The 17761-nt window shown below is 32.3% G+C and overlaps 3 protein-coding genes across 3 annotated transcripts; 2 read left to right on the forward strand and 1 right to left on the reverse strand.

The window, feature by feature from the left end:
* The first annotated feature begins 3274 nt into the window (after nt 1-3274).
* LOC107416765 (lipoyl synthase, mitochondrial) lies at nt 3275-6996 on the forward strand. Its single transcript, XM_016025293.4, has 4 exons — nt 3275-3827; nt 3910-4121; nt 4858-5237; nt 6609-6996. Exons 1-4 carry the CDS (start codon nt 3367-3369, stop codon nt 6726-6728), a joined length of 1173 nt encoding a protein of 390 aa, XP_015880779.1. The 5' UTR covers nt 3275-3366; the 3' UTR covers nt 6729-6996.
* A 150-nt stretch (nt 6997-7146) lies between these two features.
* LOC112491310 (uncharacterized) lies at nt 7147-9494 on the forward strand. Its single transcript, XM_025072690.3, has one exon. The coding sequence runs from the start codon at nt 8269-8271 to the stop codon at nt 9211-9213; it is 945 nt and encodes a 314-aa protein (XP_024928458.1). The 5' UTR covers nt 7147-8268; the 3' UTR covers nt 9214-9494.
* Nucleotides 9495-11030: 1536 nt separating this feature from the next.
* Nucleotides 11031-15216, reverse strand: LOC125422184 (uncharacterized). The gene is made up of 2 exons (XM_048472739.2): nt 14327-15216; nt 11031-11511 (listed from the first exon to the last, which is right to left on the reverse strand). The coding sequence occupies exons 1-2, from the start codon at nt 14642-14644 to the stop codon at nt 11335-11337; spliced, it is 495 nt and encodes a 164-aa protein (XP_048328696.2). The 5' UTR covers nt 14645-15216; the 3' UTR covers nt 11031-11334.
* Between the last annotated feature and the right edge of the window lie 2545 nt (nt 15217-17761).

The raw sequence follows: 17761 nt of genomic DNA on the forward strand, positions 1-17761 counted from the left end.
GCTGTCCACATCTAAACTAAAGTTTAAGAATGTAGTATTTTAGTCTAATTCGAATATCTAAGGATATCGATTATACTGTTATACTATCAGTTTGTCATATATATATATATAGATAAAAATATTTTACTGTACATATATTTATACAGCTAGATAATAATTTTTTTTAAAATAATAATTTTTATGTATGTCCAAATATTAAAATACGTGGACATAATAAAAGAAATAATAATGTATATATATTATTATAAAAAATAATATATATGCATATTAACTAATAGTTGTATATATTTTCAGCAATATAACAAGACTGTTTAATATATATATATATATATATAACAAGAGTAACTCTCCAAGACAACCGTTGGTTTTGCCATTAAATTATTCAGCAGGGTAGGTTCACATTATTTTTAAGGAAAATTCAGTACTTATTTAGGTTCTTAAAAAAGCTTTTCATTTATTTATTTATTTATTATTGTTGTTGTCAAGAAAAATATAATTTTATGCCAGATTCCAATCGAGTAGTTGTTACATCTCAATTCTACGTTCGATCTATATGATACCAACAGAAACGGACTCCTAAAGATTAACTGTATAAAAGAGGGAAAAAAAAAATTAATTTTATTAAAAGAAAAAATAATGAAACATGAGAATATTCAGATAAGTAAGCAAATTGAAAGTCAAAAAGCTGATGTGTAATAGAGCGTGGAGATTGGGGGAGAGACTTTTGTCATGTTTGTCCAACTTTGAATTATAAAGAAAATTCCTAGTTGTCAATTTCAGTGTGTTATGTACCAAGCGAAGACCAAATAGAGAATTAAACAAAGACATAGATCGACATGCTGACTCTCTTTCATAAGCCCCAATTTCCAAATTACTCATTGAAACTGAGAAAAAAAGAAAACCATCACCATATGCAAATTTCTTGATTATATAAAACCACCAAACCCCTTTCAGAACTATCAAAAACTCTCATGGGGTCCTCAATCAAATCATGGGCTCCATTCTAACCTCTTTCACTTTCATATCCATTCACACACACACTCACTCTCACTACTACCATCTCTCTCCCACCAGTCACACCCAACTTGTCACAGCTAATCTTTTCCATCATTTTCCTTAGTACCCATAAAATTTTCCCAAGCTTGCGTAAAGTTTCAAATGGGACAAATTGAATAAAAATTTTAATCCCTTCACGCTTTGAACTTCTACTTATTATAATTTACAACAATTTCCTCCCTGATAAGTGAATAATTTTTAATCCCTTCACTCCTTTAACTTTCCCTTGTAATAATTTATAACAATTTCTCCCTGGCAAGTGAACAATTTTTAATCCCTTCACGCTTTTAACTTCTCCATGTAATAATTTACAACAATTCCATCCTCTTCAATTTTTCATATTTAAAGTTCACAAATTTATAAATATAGATATAAATGATGATATATAAGTTGAATTAACCTTATTTAATAATTTCTCCCTGTAATAATTATAATAATTAATTATCATTGTTGAATTCCAATTGTAAAGAAAAATGTAATTCTTTTTTATTAATAATAATAATAAGAAAAATGCTTCCTTGTATTATAGGCATGGGCCATGGGACAAGACTCTGTACCACACAGCACAGTGGCATGAGACCTTCAAAGATAATGAGGAAATTTGTATAAAAATGTAATTTTAGTAAATTATAAAGCCCGTTTAGAGTATGAAATTAGAGGGGACTTGTTTTACATTTCAAATAGGCTCTATGTGCATGCAACATATATCGCATATCAAATTTGTATTAAATCAATAAGAAAATTTAAACTTTGGTCTTAGCCAAAAGTTTATTTAAAAAATTAAAAAAGAAGAAGAAGAAGAAATGAAGGAAAATGGATTTAGTTTTCATGAATTTGGGCAAATAGTTACCGGGGGTGTAGTGGAAAGTTGGTTTTGTTGCTTTTGAAATCCCAAAAGCGATTGTGCTTGGCCTCATAAAGAGGGGATATAAGAGGAGAAAAAATGCAGGTTAAGGAACGCAAATAGCACTTTGACAGCTCAAGGGATTATCAAAGTGCAACTCAAGTGGATTACTAAATGCAAAAATATTCTTCTGCTTTCACCTTTTCTTTTAAAGTTTGGTGGTGGCAGAAAAATGCAGAACGAAATTCAAATCAAATTAAAATGATTAAGTTGGACGATTGGCGAAGTGATTGCCCTACTTTGACCAATTGTGCACACCACCATCATCACTTCATTAGCTTATATTACATTTTATTCGCGTTCCATTATTTTGTAAGCATTATTGGGCTTGCTTCACAAAGCCCATTTCGTGCCATCTAATACATTATAAATTTTCCATTTGGTCAAGTTATACTTTATTTTCTATATTGAAAAAGTAGGTTACATTTTCTTCTTTCTTTCTTTCTTTCTTTATTTCATGTTTTTTTCTGATACATTTGGTGAAATGTATTGTAACTTGGAAGTGTCTATCTCAAAAATAATTGTATCCTCTCATATAAAATGAAAATACAAAAACAAATTTAAAGGGAACCAAAAAAAAAAAAAAAGGGATTGTAACCTTTAAATCTTTGAATTTTATATTATTTTTTTGAGATTATAGTCTATGAATTATGAAAGAGAAGGGAAAAAAAATATAAAATAAAATTAGCCTATTTGGCCATATATTATTTAAAAATTATATTTTAACATTTAAAAAGGAAAAATTTTATCAATTTATAATAGATATGTTTTTGAAACCATAAGATTTTTTTAAATCATGAATAAATGAATTTTACTATTTATCATCATTAGTGATAATCATCTATTTATATAATAAATATTAATTGGAACATCTAATTTTATTTTTTATACTGAAATATAGTAAATATTAATTGAAACATCTAATTTTATTTTTTATACTGAAATTTTAAAAATAATTTATTTTGATGATAGTTATTTAAATTGTAATTAATCGTTTTATCCCATTAATAATTGCTTATCAGTAATGATAAATAATATATTCTAAACAAAAAGGTCATTACAGTGGATCCAAAAATTTTTATTCCAATAAAAAAATTTTTAAAAATATATTAAATTCTCAAAATTCCCTTTATATATATATATATATATATATATTTTTATATCATCATGTGATATGAATAAGAACTTAGAAAGTTTGGAAAGCAAACGAGGCCTTTCTCAAAATGGACAGCTTAAAGGCCGAAGCCCAAAAAAATCATGGACCTCAATGTCACAAAGATCCAAACATGTCAGAGCCAACCAACTGCCTTACCAACCCCATCTTCTTCATCATCCTCCTGATGATCTGAAACTCTCTCTCTACGCCTTAAGAATTTGAGAGAGAGAGAGAGAGAGAGGAGAAAACCATGCAGTCCCGGTTCACAACCTTGGTTCGAGCTCTAAAACCGGCCTCAATCTCAGCCACCACCACAATCACCAAGCCCTTCTCATCCACCGTCCAAACCCCTTCCACCACTACCACCACCAACTCCGAGTTCCCGCAAACCCTAGCGGACCTCCGAGCTCGCTTGGCCGCCGAATCCCCCGCTCTCTCTGACTTCGTCAAGGACCTCAAATCCAACACTTCCTACTCCGTCGAGGTCGGCACCAAGAAGAAACCCCTTCCCAAGCCCAAATGGATGAAGGAAGCCATTCCTGGCGGTCAAAAATACGTCCAGATTAAGAAGAAGCTCAGGGAATTGAACCTCCACACTGTTTGCGAAGAAGCTCGGTGCCCCAATCTAGGTGAATGCTGGTCCGGCGGCGAGACCGGCACTGCCACCGCCACTATCATGATTCTCGGTGATACTTGCACTCGGGGTTGCAGGCAAGATGTTCGACGAAATTGAGTTTATTTATTTATTTTTTTCTCATTTCAATGTCATTGAATTTGCTTTTTTAAAACATAGGTTTTGCAATGTGAAGACATCGAGAACTCCACCGCCGCCGGACCCCAGTGAGCCCACAAATGTAGCGGAAGCGATCGCATCGTGGGGTTTGGATTACGTGGTGATTACAAGTGTGGACAGGGATGATCTTTCTGATCAAGGGAGTGGCCATTTTGCTGAGACGGTGCAGAAGCTCAAATTGCTCAAACCAAATATGCTAATAGAAGCTTTGGGTACGAAATTATTGCTTTCCTTATTTTTCCAAGGATGTCAGAAGCTTAAAACTCTTATCTTTAAATTTTGTGAAATGTGTATGCTTGCATTTAAAACTGCAATTGCATTGTGCTGAAACTGTAAATGCGCATTGATGGTTGGACATGAATTTGGTGGTATGGTACATTTTCAGAAGGTATGTTTAAATCTATCCTGGCTATGGAATGTATGATTCGAATTTGGACATAGAGATTAATGTACAAAAACAAATTCAAAAACAAAAATAATTTTATCCTCTCATATAATATGAAAATACAAAACAAATTTAAAAGGAAAAAAAAAAAAAGTGGATTGTATCCTTTAATCTTTGAATTTTAGATTATTTTTCGAGATTTTAGTCTATGAATTATGAAGGAGAAGGGAAAAAAATATAAAATTAACTTAGCCTATTTGGCCATATATTATTAAAAAATTATATTTTAACATTTAAAAAGGGATTTTTTTCAATCAATAAATAATAGATGTGTTTCGGAAACCATAAGATAGTTTTTTCAGCGAGTCTTGCTATTTGTCAATACTAGTGATAATCATAAACTTATATAGTAGATATTAATTGGAGCATTTAATTTTATTTTTTAAAGATTTTTTTATATTAAAATCTTAAACTACGATTGAATGTCAACTCAGTTATTTCTACCGTCTAATTGTCAGCTCATTTCTATATTGTAATCTTGCTTCGATGTTGTTATTGTGCAGTTCCTGATTTTAGAGGAGACCCAGGTTGTGTAGAGAAAGTAGCAAGTTCTGGATTAGATGTCTTCGCTCACAATATTGAAACAGTTGAGGAGCTTCAAAATGTAGTACGGGATCACCGTGCGAATTTTAAGCAATCTTTAGATGTTCTAATGATGGCCAAAGACTATGCTCCAGCTGGAACACTTACAAAAACTTCAGTAATGTTAGGCTGCGGGGAAACACCTGATCAAGTAGTGAAGACAATGGAGAAGGTGAGAGCAGCAGGTGTTGATGTAATGACCTTTGGTCAGTATATGCGACCTTCCAAGCGCCATATGCCTGTTTCTGAATACATTACACCTGAGGCCTTTGACAAGTATCAGACTCTTGGCATGGAAATGGTATGGATATCTGTTTGTTTTGTTTGTTCTTAGCATGATATTTTTAACCTTTATATTGTGTTTGACAATTGCATAATTTGCCTTTGATATCCATCTATTGTGTCTTACTTTTCATTCCGACATTTATAATCAATGATGTATGATCTGGCTGGGAGGATGGCGTTAGCTTTGTTAGTCTTTTTCTCTGTTTTCTTTCTTTGTCCACTACTTCCGTATATTGGAATTATTAGTAGATTTTGTATGTAATATTTTATCATGTTTAAATTTAATATGGTTTCAACAAGGTGGTCCATACTCTATCATCTTGTGCCATCTGTTGTTTTATCATTGCAAGTCATCTCGTCCTTGTCCCTTTTAAACCCTCTTTGGCCTTAGAAATGATTTTCTTGCTGAAAATATATTTGAATTTTTTTGCTATTTTATTAATTATCTTACATAGCTGATTATCCACAAACTAGTCAACTATCTTGTTAATACTTCAAGATCACGTGCAAGTATTTCTTTTCATGATAACCTTTGCGAAAGGATTCTCACTGCAGCTCACATTGGTCTTCTCACTCAGTAAATGTAGTCATATTCATCCTGGTGCTCCCAGGGATGTTTTTTCTAGTTATTTATTCCTGCATGTATTCTTCATTATTGTCTGGCTTGCATCTATTTGCTGCTCAAAGGAAGCATTGTTTTCACTTCTATTCTTCCTTCTAATGTAAAGTCTGACAGTTCCAGCCTAGGAAATAACAAATTACATGATGGTCCACCCTCTGAGCCTGTTTAAGTGTCAGTGATAATACTATTCACAATCTCTACATCCTTGTTGAAGCAAGTTTCTTTCTGCACCTAGGACCCTCTGTTCATAAATTATATGACACTTGAAAGTTGTTTTCAAGTGGGGATCACAATTTATGAGTACTCCAATGTCATCTGTATCATTCCTAACAAGTATGCATAATTGTACTTTTTTGCAATCCCAGTGCAAAGGATGTTATACAATTGTTGCTTCTAACAAATAGGATGAGTAAAGCAGATGATGTCTTCCATTCTCTGTTTATGCAATAATTTGCCAAATGTTTAATGTTTTTACTTTAGTTTTAAGCAGGTGGGTATGTGTTACTTGTATGAAGATACAAAGGAATCATGTGGGCCATAAGTGATGAATACCATTAATAACTATGTTACCATGTCACATGCTTTAATAATATCCATGGTAATACTAACAACATGGTGTGCAATCAATTGAAACTGTCATATATAGAATCAATTTTAAAATGTGAGATGTAATTTAATTTATTCAAACAAGTCATTGTGTCTAATGTCCATGGACATGTGTTATATATATCACAGATTAATTAATTGCTTATTTGTTTGGTGCAGGGATTTCGGTATGTGGCATCAGGCCCCATGGTTAGGTCATCATATAAAGCAGGTGAGTTTTATATAAAATCAATGATAGAATCTGATCGAGCTGCATCTTCTCGGCATTCTGTCTCCTGATTAAGTTCCACTTTAACATTCACCAAACCAAAGGTCCCCCCTGTTCTTTTTTTCTTTTTTTTTCTTCTTTTCATTCTTATACGGTAATTTTTGTACAAGCTCATAAAACCCCCGCATCACTGTATAAACATACATGGGCTTTGATCAAGCTTACATGGGATAATTCACTCTCATTTGTAATTAGAGGCAGATTCTACCTCTGTGATCCTTACAGTCTTTTGTTTTTTCAAAAGAAAAAATTAAATACTGCTGTTCTTTTACCTGGTAATAGCAGGCTTTTGATAGATCTATTTTGGGTAATAATGCCTAGCAGGAGACTGTCGATGTCATTTTTTATGAATTTGATCGATGTCATTTTTCATAAATTTGATAGGATATTTTTATATTGCATAAGTATTCCAGTTGAAAGCGATGACATTCAAAAATTGTGGGATGTACTTTAATGTCAACAGCCTGGTGTTAAGGTCCTAATGATTTTGGTGAAAGTTGACATCCTAATGATTGTGGCACCGTGAGGTAGCTTTCAAAGTTAAGCCAGACTGGTTTGGTATAAAGAATTGAAAATGGTACTAGACTACCAGAGCGAAATGCCCCAGACCCCCAAACATTAATTTTATTCCTCATCTTTTTTGGTTTGGGTATGAGGGGTTTGATTGAAGTGAAATGAAAGCCTTTTTTGTCTTTTTTTTTTTTTTTTTTTCAAAATTTTTTTAAATTTTTGGGGATAATGAGAAGTGAAAGACATTTATTGTTTGAGGGTGAGGGTTTCAAATTTCAAAGCCAGCAGGAGGAGCTCTGTTTTTCCAACTTTACCTATTTGGGGCTATAAACCTTTATTCAGGTTTTACTCCTGGCTCTGGGCTATATGCCATATGGGAAATAAAAAATAAAAATTAAAAAATAAAAATTAAAAAATTAAAGAAAGCACGGAAACACTTCAATATGCTTGTCAACTGGATAGAAAAAGAACCCTTAGCCGTTGTTGCATCTCTTCACCATTAAATATTACATTTTATAATCACAACAATGGTTAGGCAGTAGTTGATATTTCTCTTTTCGCACTGGATTGAGGAGTTGATAATGTTAGTATTGGGTAGGTAAATTGGACTACTTTTCCCACCCAAATAAATAAACAAATAGTAAACTATTATTATTATTATTATTATTTTTAATTGTTGTCATAATCATATAGCCAAATTTCAAGTTGCTCACCCTCACACACACTGCCTTTCCCTCTCCTTCCTCTTTAACCTTGTAGAAATTCTCTCTATTTATCATTCTCTCTCTCTCTCTCTCTTTTGTTATGATTTTTATCACATCCCAATGCCAATTCCTTTTTAAGTCCTCTGCTCTTTGTCTACCACCCTTTGTCTCCCACCTTTACTCATGGACATTTCTCCATTCTTACCAACCACCATCATGTTCTCCGTGTATGCCATTCCTCGCTCCTCTCTTTTAACTCTTCCAATTTCTTGACCGTTAAGATTCGAAATTCTCTGTGTGTTGAAACCCCCCCACCCCAATTCATAACCCAACAGAAATGGGATGCTGTCTCAGCACCAACACCACCTCCCGGAAAGTTCCTGTTTCTGATCGCCCAGATGAAGCACACCACTTCCATGCGAGGTCTCTCGTGCCGGAGCCCGAACATGCTAACCGAGTCGGAAAAACCCAAAACGACTGGGACCCATCGTTGCCATCCCCTGTTGTTGTTGTTGAAGAAGAGTATGTGAAAGAGGTTCTCTCTGAAACCCCAATTTGGAGACCCCAACAAGAACACAAGGTAATGCTAGACGAGAACACCCCTTTGCCTTGTAATAATAACCACCATCATCATGCAGAGGCCAAAGATGTCTCTGAGACTTGTGGGATCAGTGAGAGCTTCTCACTGTCGACTACGACGACGGCGACAACTACTACCACCATCACTGAGGTAAGAGATCAAGAAGACGAAGCCACAAGTAAACGAAAGAGAGAAGTGGGTTATTCCACCAGAGCTAGACTAAATGGATCCCAGCAAGCAATTTCACGTAGGAAGCGTCCTAATTCCGGCGGTGACGTCGCTGGTCGGAGAGAACGAGGACGAGGACGAACCGTATCTCCGGCGAGTAGATTTGAAACCACCCCTGCGGCGGAGAAGAGAAATCGCATTGAAGCGGGGTCAACTCGTGGGAGAGAAGCGGTGGGTCAGGTTAGGATCATGCAGCGTACTACTGTGGGGTCCACCGGCGGAGTTCGACGAGATATCGGCGAGGTCTCATCCCGACGGTCTAGGTCGCCTGCTACCGGGAGGGTGGGTGGAGTGAATCAAGAGGGATTGAAGAGGAGTCCGTCGAAGGCGACGGAACGAGCTGGTGATAAGTCAATGGGTGTGGATGTAGACGGTGGAAGGACGAAAGAGGTGCTAAACGACGCCGTTTTACAAGCGGGCAACGAGTCTCTGGAAAATCCTCTGGTTTCGTTAGAGTGCTTCATCTTTCTCTAGAAAGCTGGGTTTTGGGTTGCATGTCCCTTTCTCAAAAGTGTTTTTGTTGTTTTTGAAAGCATAGTGGAAGCACTTCTGTTTTTGGTAATTTTTGAAGCAAAGCATTACTATGATTTCAGCTTTCAATGAGCAAAGCAAAGTGCTTCAAGACGGTGAACATTCGTACTATATATCTTTGCTTTCAAAACAATGTTAACGACTTTCAAACTGCTACTACAATATTTTCCATTCTGAGTGGTAGATTTTCAATGCATGTATTACTCCTTCCTTGTAAAGTGAAATCCTTTTGTGCTAATTCAGTTTGTGAATCCTTTTGTTTTGGGTATAAAATTTTGTTACTTATCCTTTTGTAAATTGTGATTGGGAAATGAATATTCTTGTTGTGGGAAAGCAGATTGAGCTCTCTCACGGTCTCACCTGTTGAAAACACAAACCTTGTTCCTTCTTTTTTCTTTTTTTCTCTTAGAAAATTAGAAAACACTTTCTTTTAAAACACTTTTCCGGATTCCAATCTTGAGATTGTCATAACGTCTAGGGATATGTAAAATCTAATAAACGTTCCTCGAATTGGGAATCTTTTTTTTTTTTTTTTTTTTGGGTATAGGTAGGACAATGACATGCTTTCTTTTTCATTGGTTTTGGTGTGAGTTCTACACTTGCAAAGCTTCATCGTCTTTGCTTGCATATAAACATAAAGAAAGAAACAAGGTTTGTTAAACCAGCAAAAATTGTACCAAGTTTGTGGGAAATTTCCAGCGAAGCAAACCTTGTGTTTAATGTTTGTTTGTTTGTTTGATTTCTTTAGGTATACTAATACAACTACATATAAAAAAATATATATATAATGCCATTTTAATATTTACCCCCAAGAAATTAAAAGTAAGAACTGAGAAGGAATACGTAAAGGAATTCTGTGTCTATTTCCTACCACTCTTCTTCCGAGACATTGTTCTGGCAATTCATCACAGGCCTTGTATTTATGTGGCATAGCATAGCTCGTGCAACATAAAGTTAGCTCACTCCTTTTAAAGCTTCCACTCCTTTCTCGTGTTTAACACTTCTCCAAGTTCTATCTCATACGTATCAAATTATTTTACCTATTTTAAATACTTGTAATTCATTTACTTTTTTTTTTTATATAGTTTTATTTTAAGTAGACATAACCGTCACATCGTATTCAAAATTTGAAAAAGATTTTTGATGTGATTGAAAAAGATTTATGATTTGATGATATCCACCTAGGAGGAAAATTGGGCTTAATGAGTATTTAGATCCATCAATAAGAATGCAGGCTTAGTTTAGAGAAGTTTTAGTTGGATCTGACCCAAATCTAGGACTCCACTCTTTGCTGTTAAACATCTCAAGCCTCTAATGTGGGTTAAGCCCAAATCTACACACCTTTGTGCTACCCACAAAATCTATTTGCTTTTACATATTAATCTGCCATTGCCATTTAGCCCTGTTAGCAAAAGAATTAATAATGATGAAAATAATCTGCCATTTGATAGAGAAATAAGTTATTTTGGTGCCCAAATTCAATCATATAAAAAATTTGCCTGGTTGGAGATGCATGTAGAGTCAAGTAAAATATTAAATTCCTATGGACAATCGCTGAGCCTCACTTTCAACTTGAGGAGCATAAAAATAAATTAAAAAAGGATCAAAACCTTGTTGAAGTGAGCATTGGATTAGAAGAAGCCCCAAGTTGCTCATGCTTTGTGAGCCAACAATCTTCTCCCTTGAAAGCAAACCATCTCAAAAAAATAAATAAATAAATAAAATTATTCATCTAGAGTCTAGACTAGCAGCTTTGGACGGAAAAGAAAATTGTTATACCTTGTCCTAAGAACAACTCGATATCAGTTTCATAAATTAATTTCTTTACAAAAAATTGGTAATCTTGTATCAGCTTGTGAGCTTTTGAATTCATTTGACAAGGCATACAAATCACATTGCATATTCACTCTAAGCATAAGGTTTTCAAAGCTAGCAAAGCTGCCAAGTTTCACCTTCAAAATGTACACAAAATGCACTGCATGTTCTCTCTCAGGCTTTCTTTCAATCACCCTTTGTATCCAAGTTCTCCAAGTCCATGTTTTTTTTGGTAGATTAGTGGAACAATCACATTTGGTTTCGAGTTGAATTTGCAGTCGAAGAGGGACCAAAGCATGTGTTATGCTGATGTGTAGGCCATGTAATTTGCTCCGGAGGACATGGCACCGGAGTAGGATGTGCAATGAAGGTCGGGATTTCCTCGCCGGGCATCAAGACCGAAACTCCTCTCGCATAAACTGTCATCTGCAAAAACATTAAGCGCAAAAAAAAAAAAAAAAAAAAAAAAAAAAAAAAAAGAAACTTAAACAAAATAATGCCACAAATAGGCACAAAGATATGAAAACTAGTCGCTCTCTAATACAAAGAGTGACATGCCTTGAGCCTAAATACCTACTAAAGCACAAAAGAATTAGACATCATGATATTTTAAAAAAATAAAAAAAGTTAAAGATTTTGTTTTACGCTAATGGTCCTGAGATTGCTGCGAGGATTTTGTAAAAACAAAAAGGGAAAAGTAAAAAATATGTTGCAAAAACAAGTATTTGAACACAATACGCCAATATTAGAAAAGTGAAAGAGTAAAAAAAAGACGTAAAAAATTATATGATAATGCCTAAAACCAAAGAGGGTCAAACATATTTATGAAGTAACTTTTCAAGCATGGTGAGCTCATCAATTCATAATAATGGAATACAGATTTTTTATTTTTTTATTTTTATTTTTAAAAAAAAAACATTAAGTTGATTAATTTTATCGAAGGTAGAGCAGGGACATGGCTTTAGCTTCATCATTCTTACAATACAAGAATACGATTACATTTATATATATGCTTATCTAAGACTACCTTGTCTGCAGATTCCATAACCCTTTCCATATTTCAAGGATTTCTTGCACTCTGATTAATGTGATAGTGAAACATTTATTATTATCGTTGAAAATTTGCAATCTTTGCTCAATGTCATGCTGACAAGTGGCAGAAGACAGAATTTTTTAGAATCATTCATTTGGAATACATTGAACCTTGGTCACATAATTTAATCCTTATATTTATAGATATTGTTTTCATTTGTCACAAAGGGTCTTCTCAACATGTGATAAATAAACTAGCCTCTCCTAACAAAGCCTAACCTTGAAATCTTGGAAGTAGTAGCACGTGTATTCTATTGGATTAGAAAGATACTTTCTTGATCGAACGGTGAAGATTCAGTACTTAAAAACAAATTTCTTAATTTGAATTTTTGTAATTTATTTTAGAGAAAAATTCTTAACAAACAAACCATTTCAACCATATTTTTTTTCGATGCTTGAAAGTATAGGTTTTCTTAGATAAATCCAAGGATGATAACTCTGGTTGGAAGTTTTAGAAATCTTACCTTTAGCACTCAGATTCGAAGGCTAAAATTATATGATTTTGGCGCAAATTATGGTTGGACTCTTCTATGAAACTTGAGACAAAAAGGGATTTTGGTGACTTTTGGTAGAATATCTATACCTAAACTCAAAAAAGAAAGATAAAGAAATAATTTATATTTAAATTTTTTTAATGCAAGTGTACTAATGTTAATAGACATTAGACAATGATATCGAACATGGTTATTTGCCAGACCGATGAAAGAAAGAGATATCCTAAATGGAATGTAGAAGAACAGACAAAAACATTATTATGGATAATTGTGAGTTATGAATATTATTATAAGTTTCAGCATTAAGTTACCATCTCAAGATAATCAAGATTATGGTTCCGAGATGTTAAATAATCAAATTAAATGAGATAGGTTGCCTTAAAGCACCGTTAGTAAATATAAAATAATATATAGATGCAGGGCACTAAGCTCCAAATAATCTCAGTTATCTTCTGTATGGAAGAAAAAATTATATATTGGTCTTTCTCTTATCTGAACCAAAAGATAATAGAAAGGAAATGTTATATATATATATATATATATATATTGAAAGTATTATAAATGATATGTAAAGAATTTATGGAAAAAGGATTATGAGTGACAGTAGTAGACCTTTATAAATCCTTTTAAAAATATATATTGGATGATTTATATGCATGTATTTGTTTTAAAGCTTTTGACAATCCCATTATTGAAAATTTGTGAAAAGCAATTATGAGACCCATTAAACTAACATTTTTATTGCCTAAAAATTATTGATTATAAAAACAAATTCTTTTGATGCACAGTTGACACAGATGATGAAACTAAAATATAAAAGGCCTGTTTGTGTTGCAGTAATTATATTAAGCTAAATCTAAAATATTCCTATTTAATGGTATCAATTTCAAATACTTCAATCCAATCTTACAACAACAAAGGATGCAAGCTGTGTTAAAAACCAGGACGAAAAAGCAAGCTGGGGATATGCCTAATGGTCTCTGAACCTGGATCTCAAATGTAGTTTCTGGGGAATCTAGGGGTATTATAGACTGGTCTGCATGCCTTAAAAAGTTACAACTATTGGCCCCCCCCTATTATCAACCTTTTTGACTAATAATCTTTCTTTTGAATACAATACAATCACTTCTTACACACGGCCAAAAGAACATATTTAAAAAAATAAAAAGAAATAAATAAAAAGAAATCCTTGAAAAAGTGAAGCACGTGAATCTCTAAAACAGACGGCCAGGAAATATGAGAAAGGAAAAAAACAAAAAATATATATATATATATATATAATACAGAAAATGAAACTCTTGGACTGTATATTTTTCTTATTTGCCCCAAAAAGAGAGAGAAGTACTAATTCCTAAGTTCCAAACTTTGGCTTTGCACGTTAAAAAGCTACTCAATTACTTAGTTTTGTTTTCAACAAATTAGCAAATTTTTAGCATAAATTAAGAAAGTGCAGCTTATCCATATTTCTGATAAAGATCCTAATAAAGAATATATGATGACCAAAATTTTCATTAATCCAGTCAAATTAGCCATGAAAATGGAAAGTAAAAAAAGTGTCAGAATCATGTTGCAGAGTGTAACATTGCAGTTTGCAGTGACAAGAATTCAGAGAGAGACAGAGAAAAACAGAGAAAAAAAAGATAAGAGGGTTTAACCTTAGGAGATGGGAAATCATGTTTACCACCGTAGACCATCTGTGCTTCGAGATCCAAACGATTCCGAGAAGGTAAAGAAGAAGAAGATGATGATGATGATCTTGGTCTGAAAATTTTTTCAAAAATAGCCATGATAAGGAACATTGATATAAGAATAGCAGTGGCAACGAAACCAAACGACACCGCATTCATTGAGCTGTTCACATGCCTCCAATAATACTCGTCTCTCTCTGCATTATTCAATGGTGCCACCATTGTTGATACCGGAGCTATGCCTATACCTATACCTCCTCCCCATCTATATTCTCCACTACCCATTTGAATTAATCAGCCGACTATTAAACTAAGCTAAGAGTAATGACCTCGGGCTACTCCGTTACTCTCTCTTACATTACCAAACTAAGAACAAGAAGGAAAAAAAAAAACAGAGGAGGAAAATAGAAACATTGACAACCCAGTTTGAGCAATGGTCATTCATGGTACTGAAGCAGTTGATGTCCATGAATACTTTATGGAAAGAAAATAATGTGTACCGAAAAAGGAAATTAAGGGAAAGAGAAAAGAAAAAATGGTTGAATAGTATAATATATATATATATATATATATATATTTGTTTGCAAACTTTTAGAGGCTCATGGTAATACCAAGACTAGAGGGGGTTCTTCTTCCAAAGACTAAAGCCATGTTCTTTACAAATCAAAGTGAAAAAGAAAAAAAGAGAGAGATGACTGGAGGTTGAAAAGAGCTAGTACTCTGTAATATGTGTATATATATTATATAAATATAATTATAATAATGATGGAAGGGTAGGGTAAGAGGGTTTAGAATGTTTTGGGTGAAAGCATTGGTTAAAAAGAGAGGAAGAGAGACTGTGTTTGACGCAAACGCACGCGAAGATGAAGGTTGTAATCATGGATCCATATAAAAGGTATTGAGTCAGGTGATCACCACCCCCCCATGCTCAATTCATAGTTTATTATTCACCAAAAAAGAAATAAATAAATAAATAAATCATTGTTTATTTAACTTTCCTATCTATATTACTCACCCAAAAGAATATATAAATAAGGGAACTTTCCTATTCAGATTAATTTCAATGCCTTTCTGAATTAAGTTTTTATATGTAATTTCAGTTTTAACTACCAAAGCTTTGTAGTGTTGAATTGGCAAAATGAACTTATTAAAAAAAAAAGAAGAAGAAAATTCACCTATTTTTGGCAAAATGTCCTTTCTTATTATCTATATTGGACATTGATATGCCTCCTTTTATTTTTAACATAAGTTTGCTTATTATATATATATACATATTGTAAAACTATGCTTATTAATAATTAGTACCTGTAGGGCCACCCAATTTTTTCTTCAAACTTTTTGTACAAAATAATGTAACATAAGATTAGTTGTTGATAAAAAAAATTATATCATAGATTCATGAAAGGAAAACTCAATAATATCTTGGTATATTATTTGGTAAACAAAATTTGGTGACCATTGTATTCAAGATTAATAATTGTAGGTATTATTATTTTACAATCATATTTACCAATTTTGTCTTCTTAATGATCACATCTATTTACATGCAAAAAAAAATAAAAAATGATCATACCAATGTAGTGATTATTATACTAATAAAGAATTCTCAAGCAGAATAAATAAATAAATACTGGTAAAATGGAATTCTCCAAAAAAAATAAAAATAAAAGAAGAACTGGTAAAATGGAAACTGAATTTATTTAAACATTTCATTTTTTTTCTTACCTTTTTCTTCTAAAAAGTAAAAAAAAAATTATAAAAAAAAAATTGTTGTGATTATTTTACTAATATATATATATATATATATAGGTATTATTATTTTACAATCATATTTACCAACTGTCTTCTTAATGATCACATCTATTTACATGCAAAACAAAAATGATTACATTAATATAGTGATTATTATACTACTAATAAGGAATTCTCAAGCACAATAAATAAATACTGGTCAAATGGGATTCTCCAAAAAAACAAAAAAAAATACTTGTAAAATGGACAGTGAATATAACATTTCATTTTTTCTTACCTTTTTCTTCTAAAAAGTGAAAAAAAAAATGTTGTGATTATTTTACTAATATATATATATATATATATATAGGTATTTGACATTTATTTTTAGTAGTGAATATTAACATCAATCAATTTAGTTTATCAAAAATTTGGATATAGAATGATATGTGGCTTTTATTTAGTTCAACTAGTTTTTATATGTAATTCTCTCCTTTAAAATTTTTTTAAAAAAAATGGAGAAATGATGTAATTCCTTTAATTATTTTTATTATTAATTTTGCTTAATGAGCATTAAACAAGTCTTATTTTCACGTAGAGTTATTACAATGGTTAATTCCAATTTACTAATTTGTAATCTAAAATGTTCAAATTTAAAACTTTGAATTTCAGTTTATTTCATTTTGGTCAAATTGGATTTTTAATGGATGACTAGCAGTTAAAAAAAATAATAATAACAAGTCTAAATTGCAACAAATGATATTTTTGATTAAATTTGATGAAATCGATAATTACATTTAGCTAAAAAATACAATTGAATTAAAATGCAACAAATTGAAAATTAAAATGCTAAATTTGAAATCGAAACATTTTAAAAATTTAAGATGAAAAGTATAATTTTTCCAAATTAAAAAAATATATATATTAAATGTAATTAATCTTTTAACAAAATGTTATTATTTTTAGAAATTCAATGATTTTTTATATAGTTGTGGTTTTGAGTCCAATTAACACAATTTTAAATGGTAATCCGTTGTGAATCGGACATTGAAAGCACACCGTCGGATAAGGAAACATGATGTATCCTGACGAATCTGATGGGCCTAAATTCCTTATCAGGCCGTCCGATTTTTATAAAAGGTCAGCGTCATCACCGAGTATTCTAAAAGGGAGAAAGATACAGATTTGCGTGAAGATCAGAAGTGGGCCAGCTCGTCTGCTTCATTTCCCAGGCCCACCTTACCTTTTCTTTCCTCCTGGTTCAGTGCCTCAGTCTGTTCATCATCTTTCTCTTCTTTTCATGCTTTTCCTTTTTATTTATTTATTTATCTATTTTTGTTTTTGTTTTTGTTTTTTGTTTTTTTACTTCCGATCAATTTCTTTAATTTAATGCATTATTCTTATTTTATATTATTTTTTGAATGGACACCTACGATTTTTTTTTTTTTAATTATTATTGCTTCAAGACACCTAACTAAAAATCTGATATTGAAACTAAATTCATATTTTTTTTGCCAATTAAATTATCATATCAACATTCAACGTGTATGACTGATGGTTAACATAAGGCATAATTAGCATTTTTGTAATAGGTTTTTATAATTTAGGCCTAATTAAGTAAATATAGTGAAAGTTCAATTTTTTTGAGAATGTAACAACTTTCATGTATTT

This window comes from Ziziphus jujuba, chromosome 4 (genome assembly GCF_031755915.1).
Source record: "Ziziphus jujuba cultivar Dongzao chromosome 4, ASM3175591v1".
Lineage (NCBI taxonomy): Eukaryota > Viridiplantae > Streptophyta > Magnoliopsida > Rosales > Rhamnaceae > Ziziphus > Ziziphus jujuba.

Bases quoted from the DNA above. Each gene is read 5' to 3' on its own strand.
- LOC107416765 (XM_016025293.4), top strand. From the start codon at position 3,367: ATGCAGTCCCGGTTCACAACCTTGGTTCGAGCTCTAAAACCGGCCTCA. The intron at 3,828-3,909 runs GCAAGATGTTCG...TTTAAAACATAG, and splicing joins ACTTGCACTCGGGGTTGCAG to GTTTTGCAATGTGAAGACAT. The intron at 5,238-6,608 runs GTATGGATATCT...TGTTTGGTGCAG, and splicing joins AGACTCTTGGCATGGAAATG to GGATTTCGGTATGTGGCATC.
- LOC125422184 (XM_048472739.2), bottom strand. From the start codon at position 14,644: ATGGGTAGTGGAGAATATAGATGGGGAGGAGGTATAGGTATAGGCATA. The intron at 11,512-14,326 runs GTTAAACCCTCT...ATGTTTTTGCAG, and splicing joins ATGATTTCCCATCTCCTAAG to ATGACAGTTTATGCGAGAGG.
- LOC112491310 (XM_025072690.3), top strand. From the start codon at position 8,269: ATGGGATGCTGTCTCAGCACCAACACCACCTCCCGGAAAGTTCCTGTT.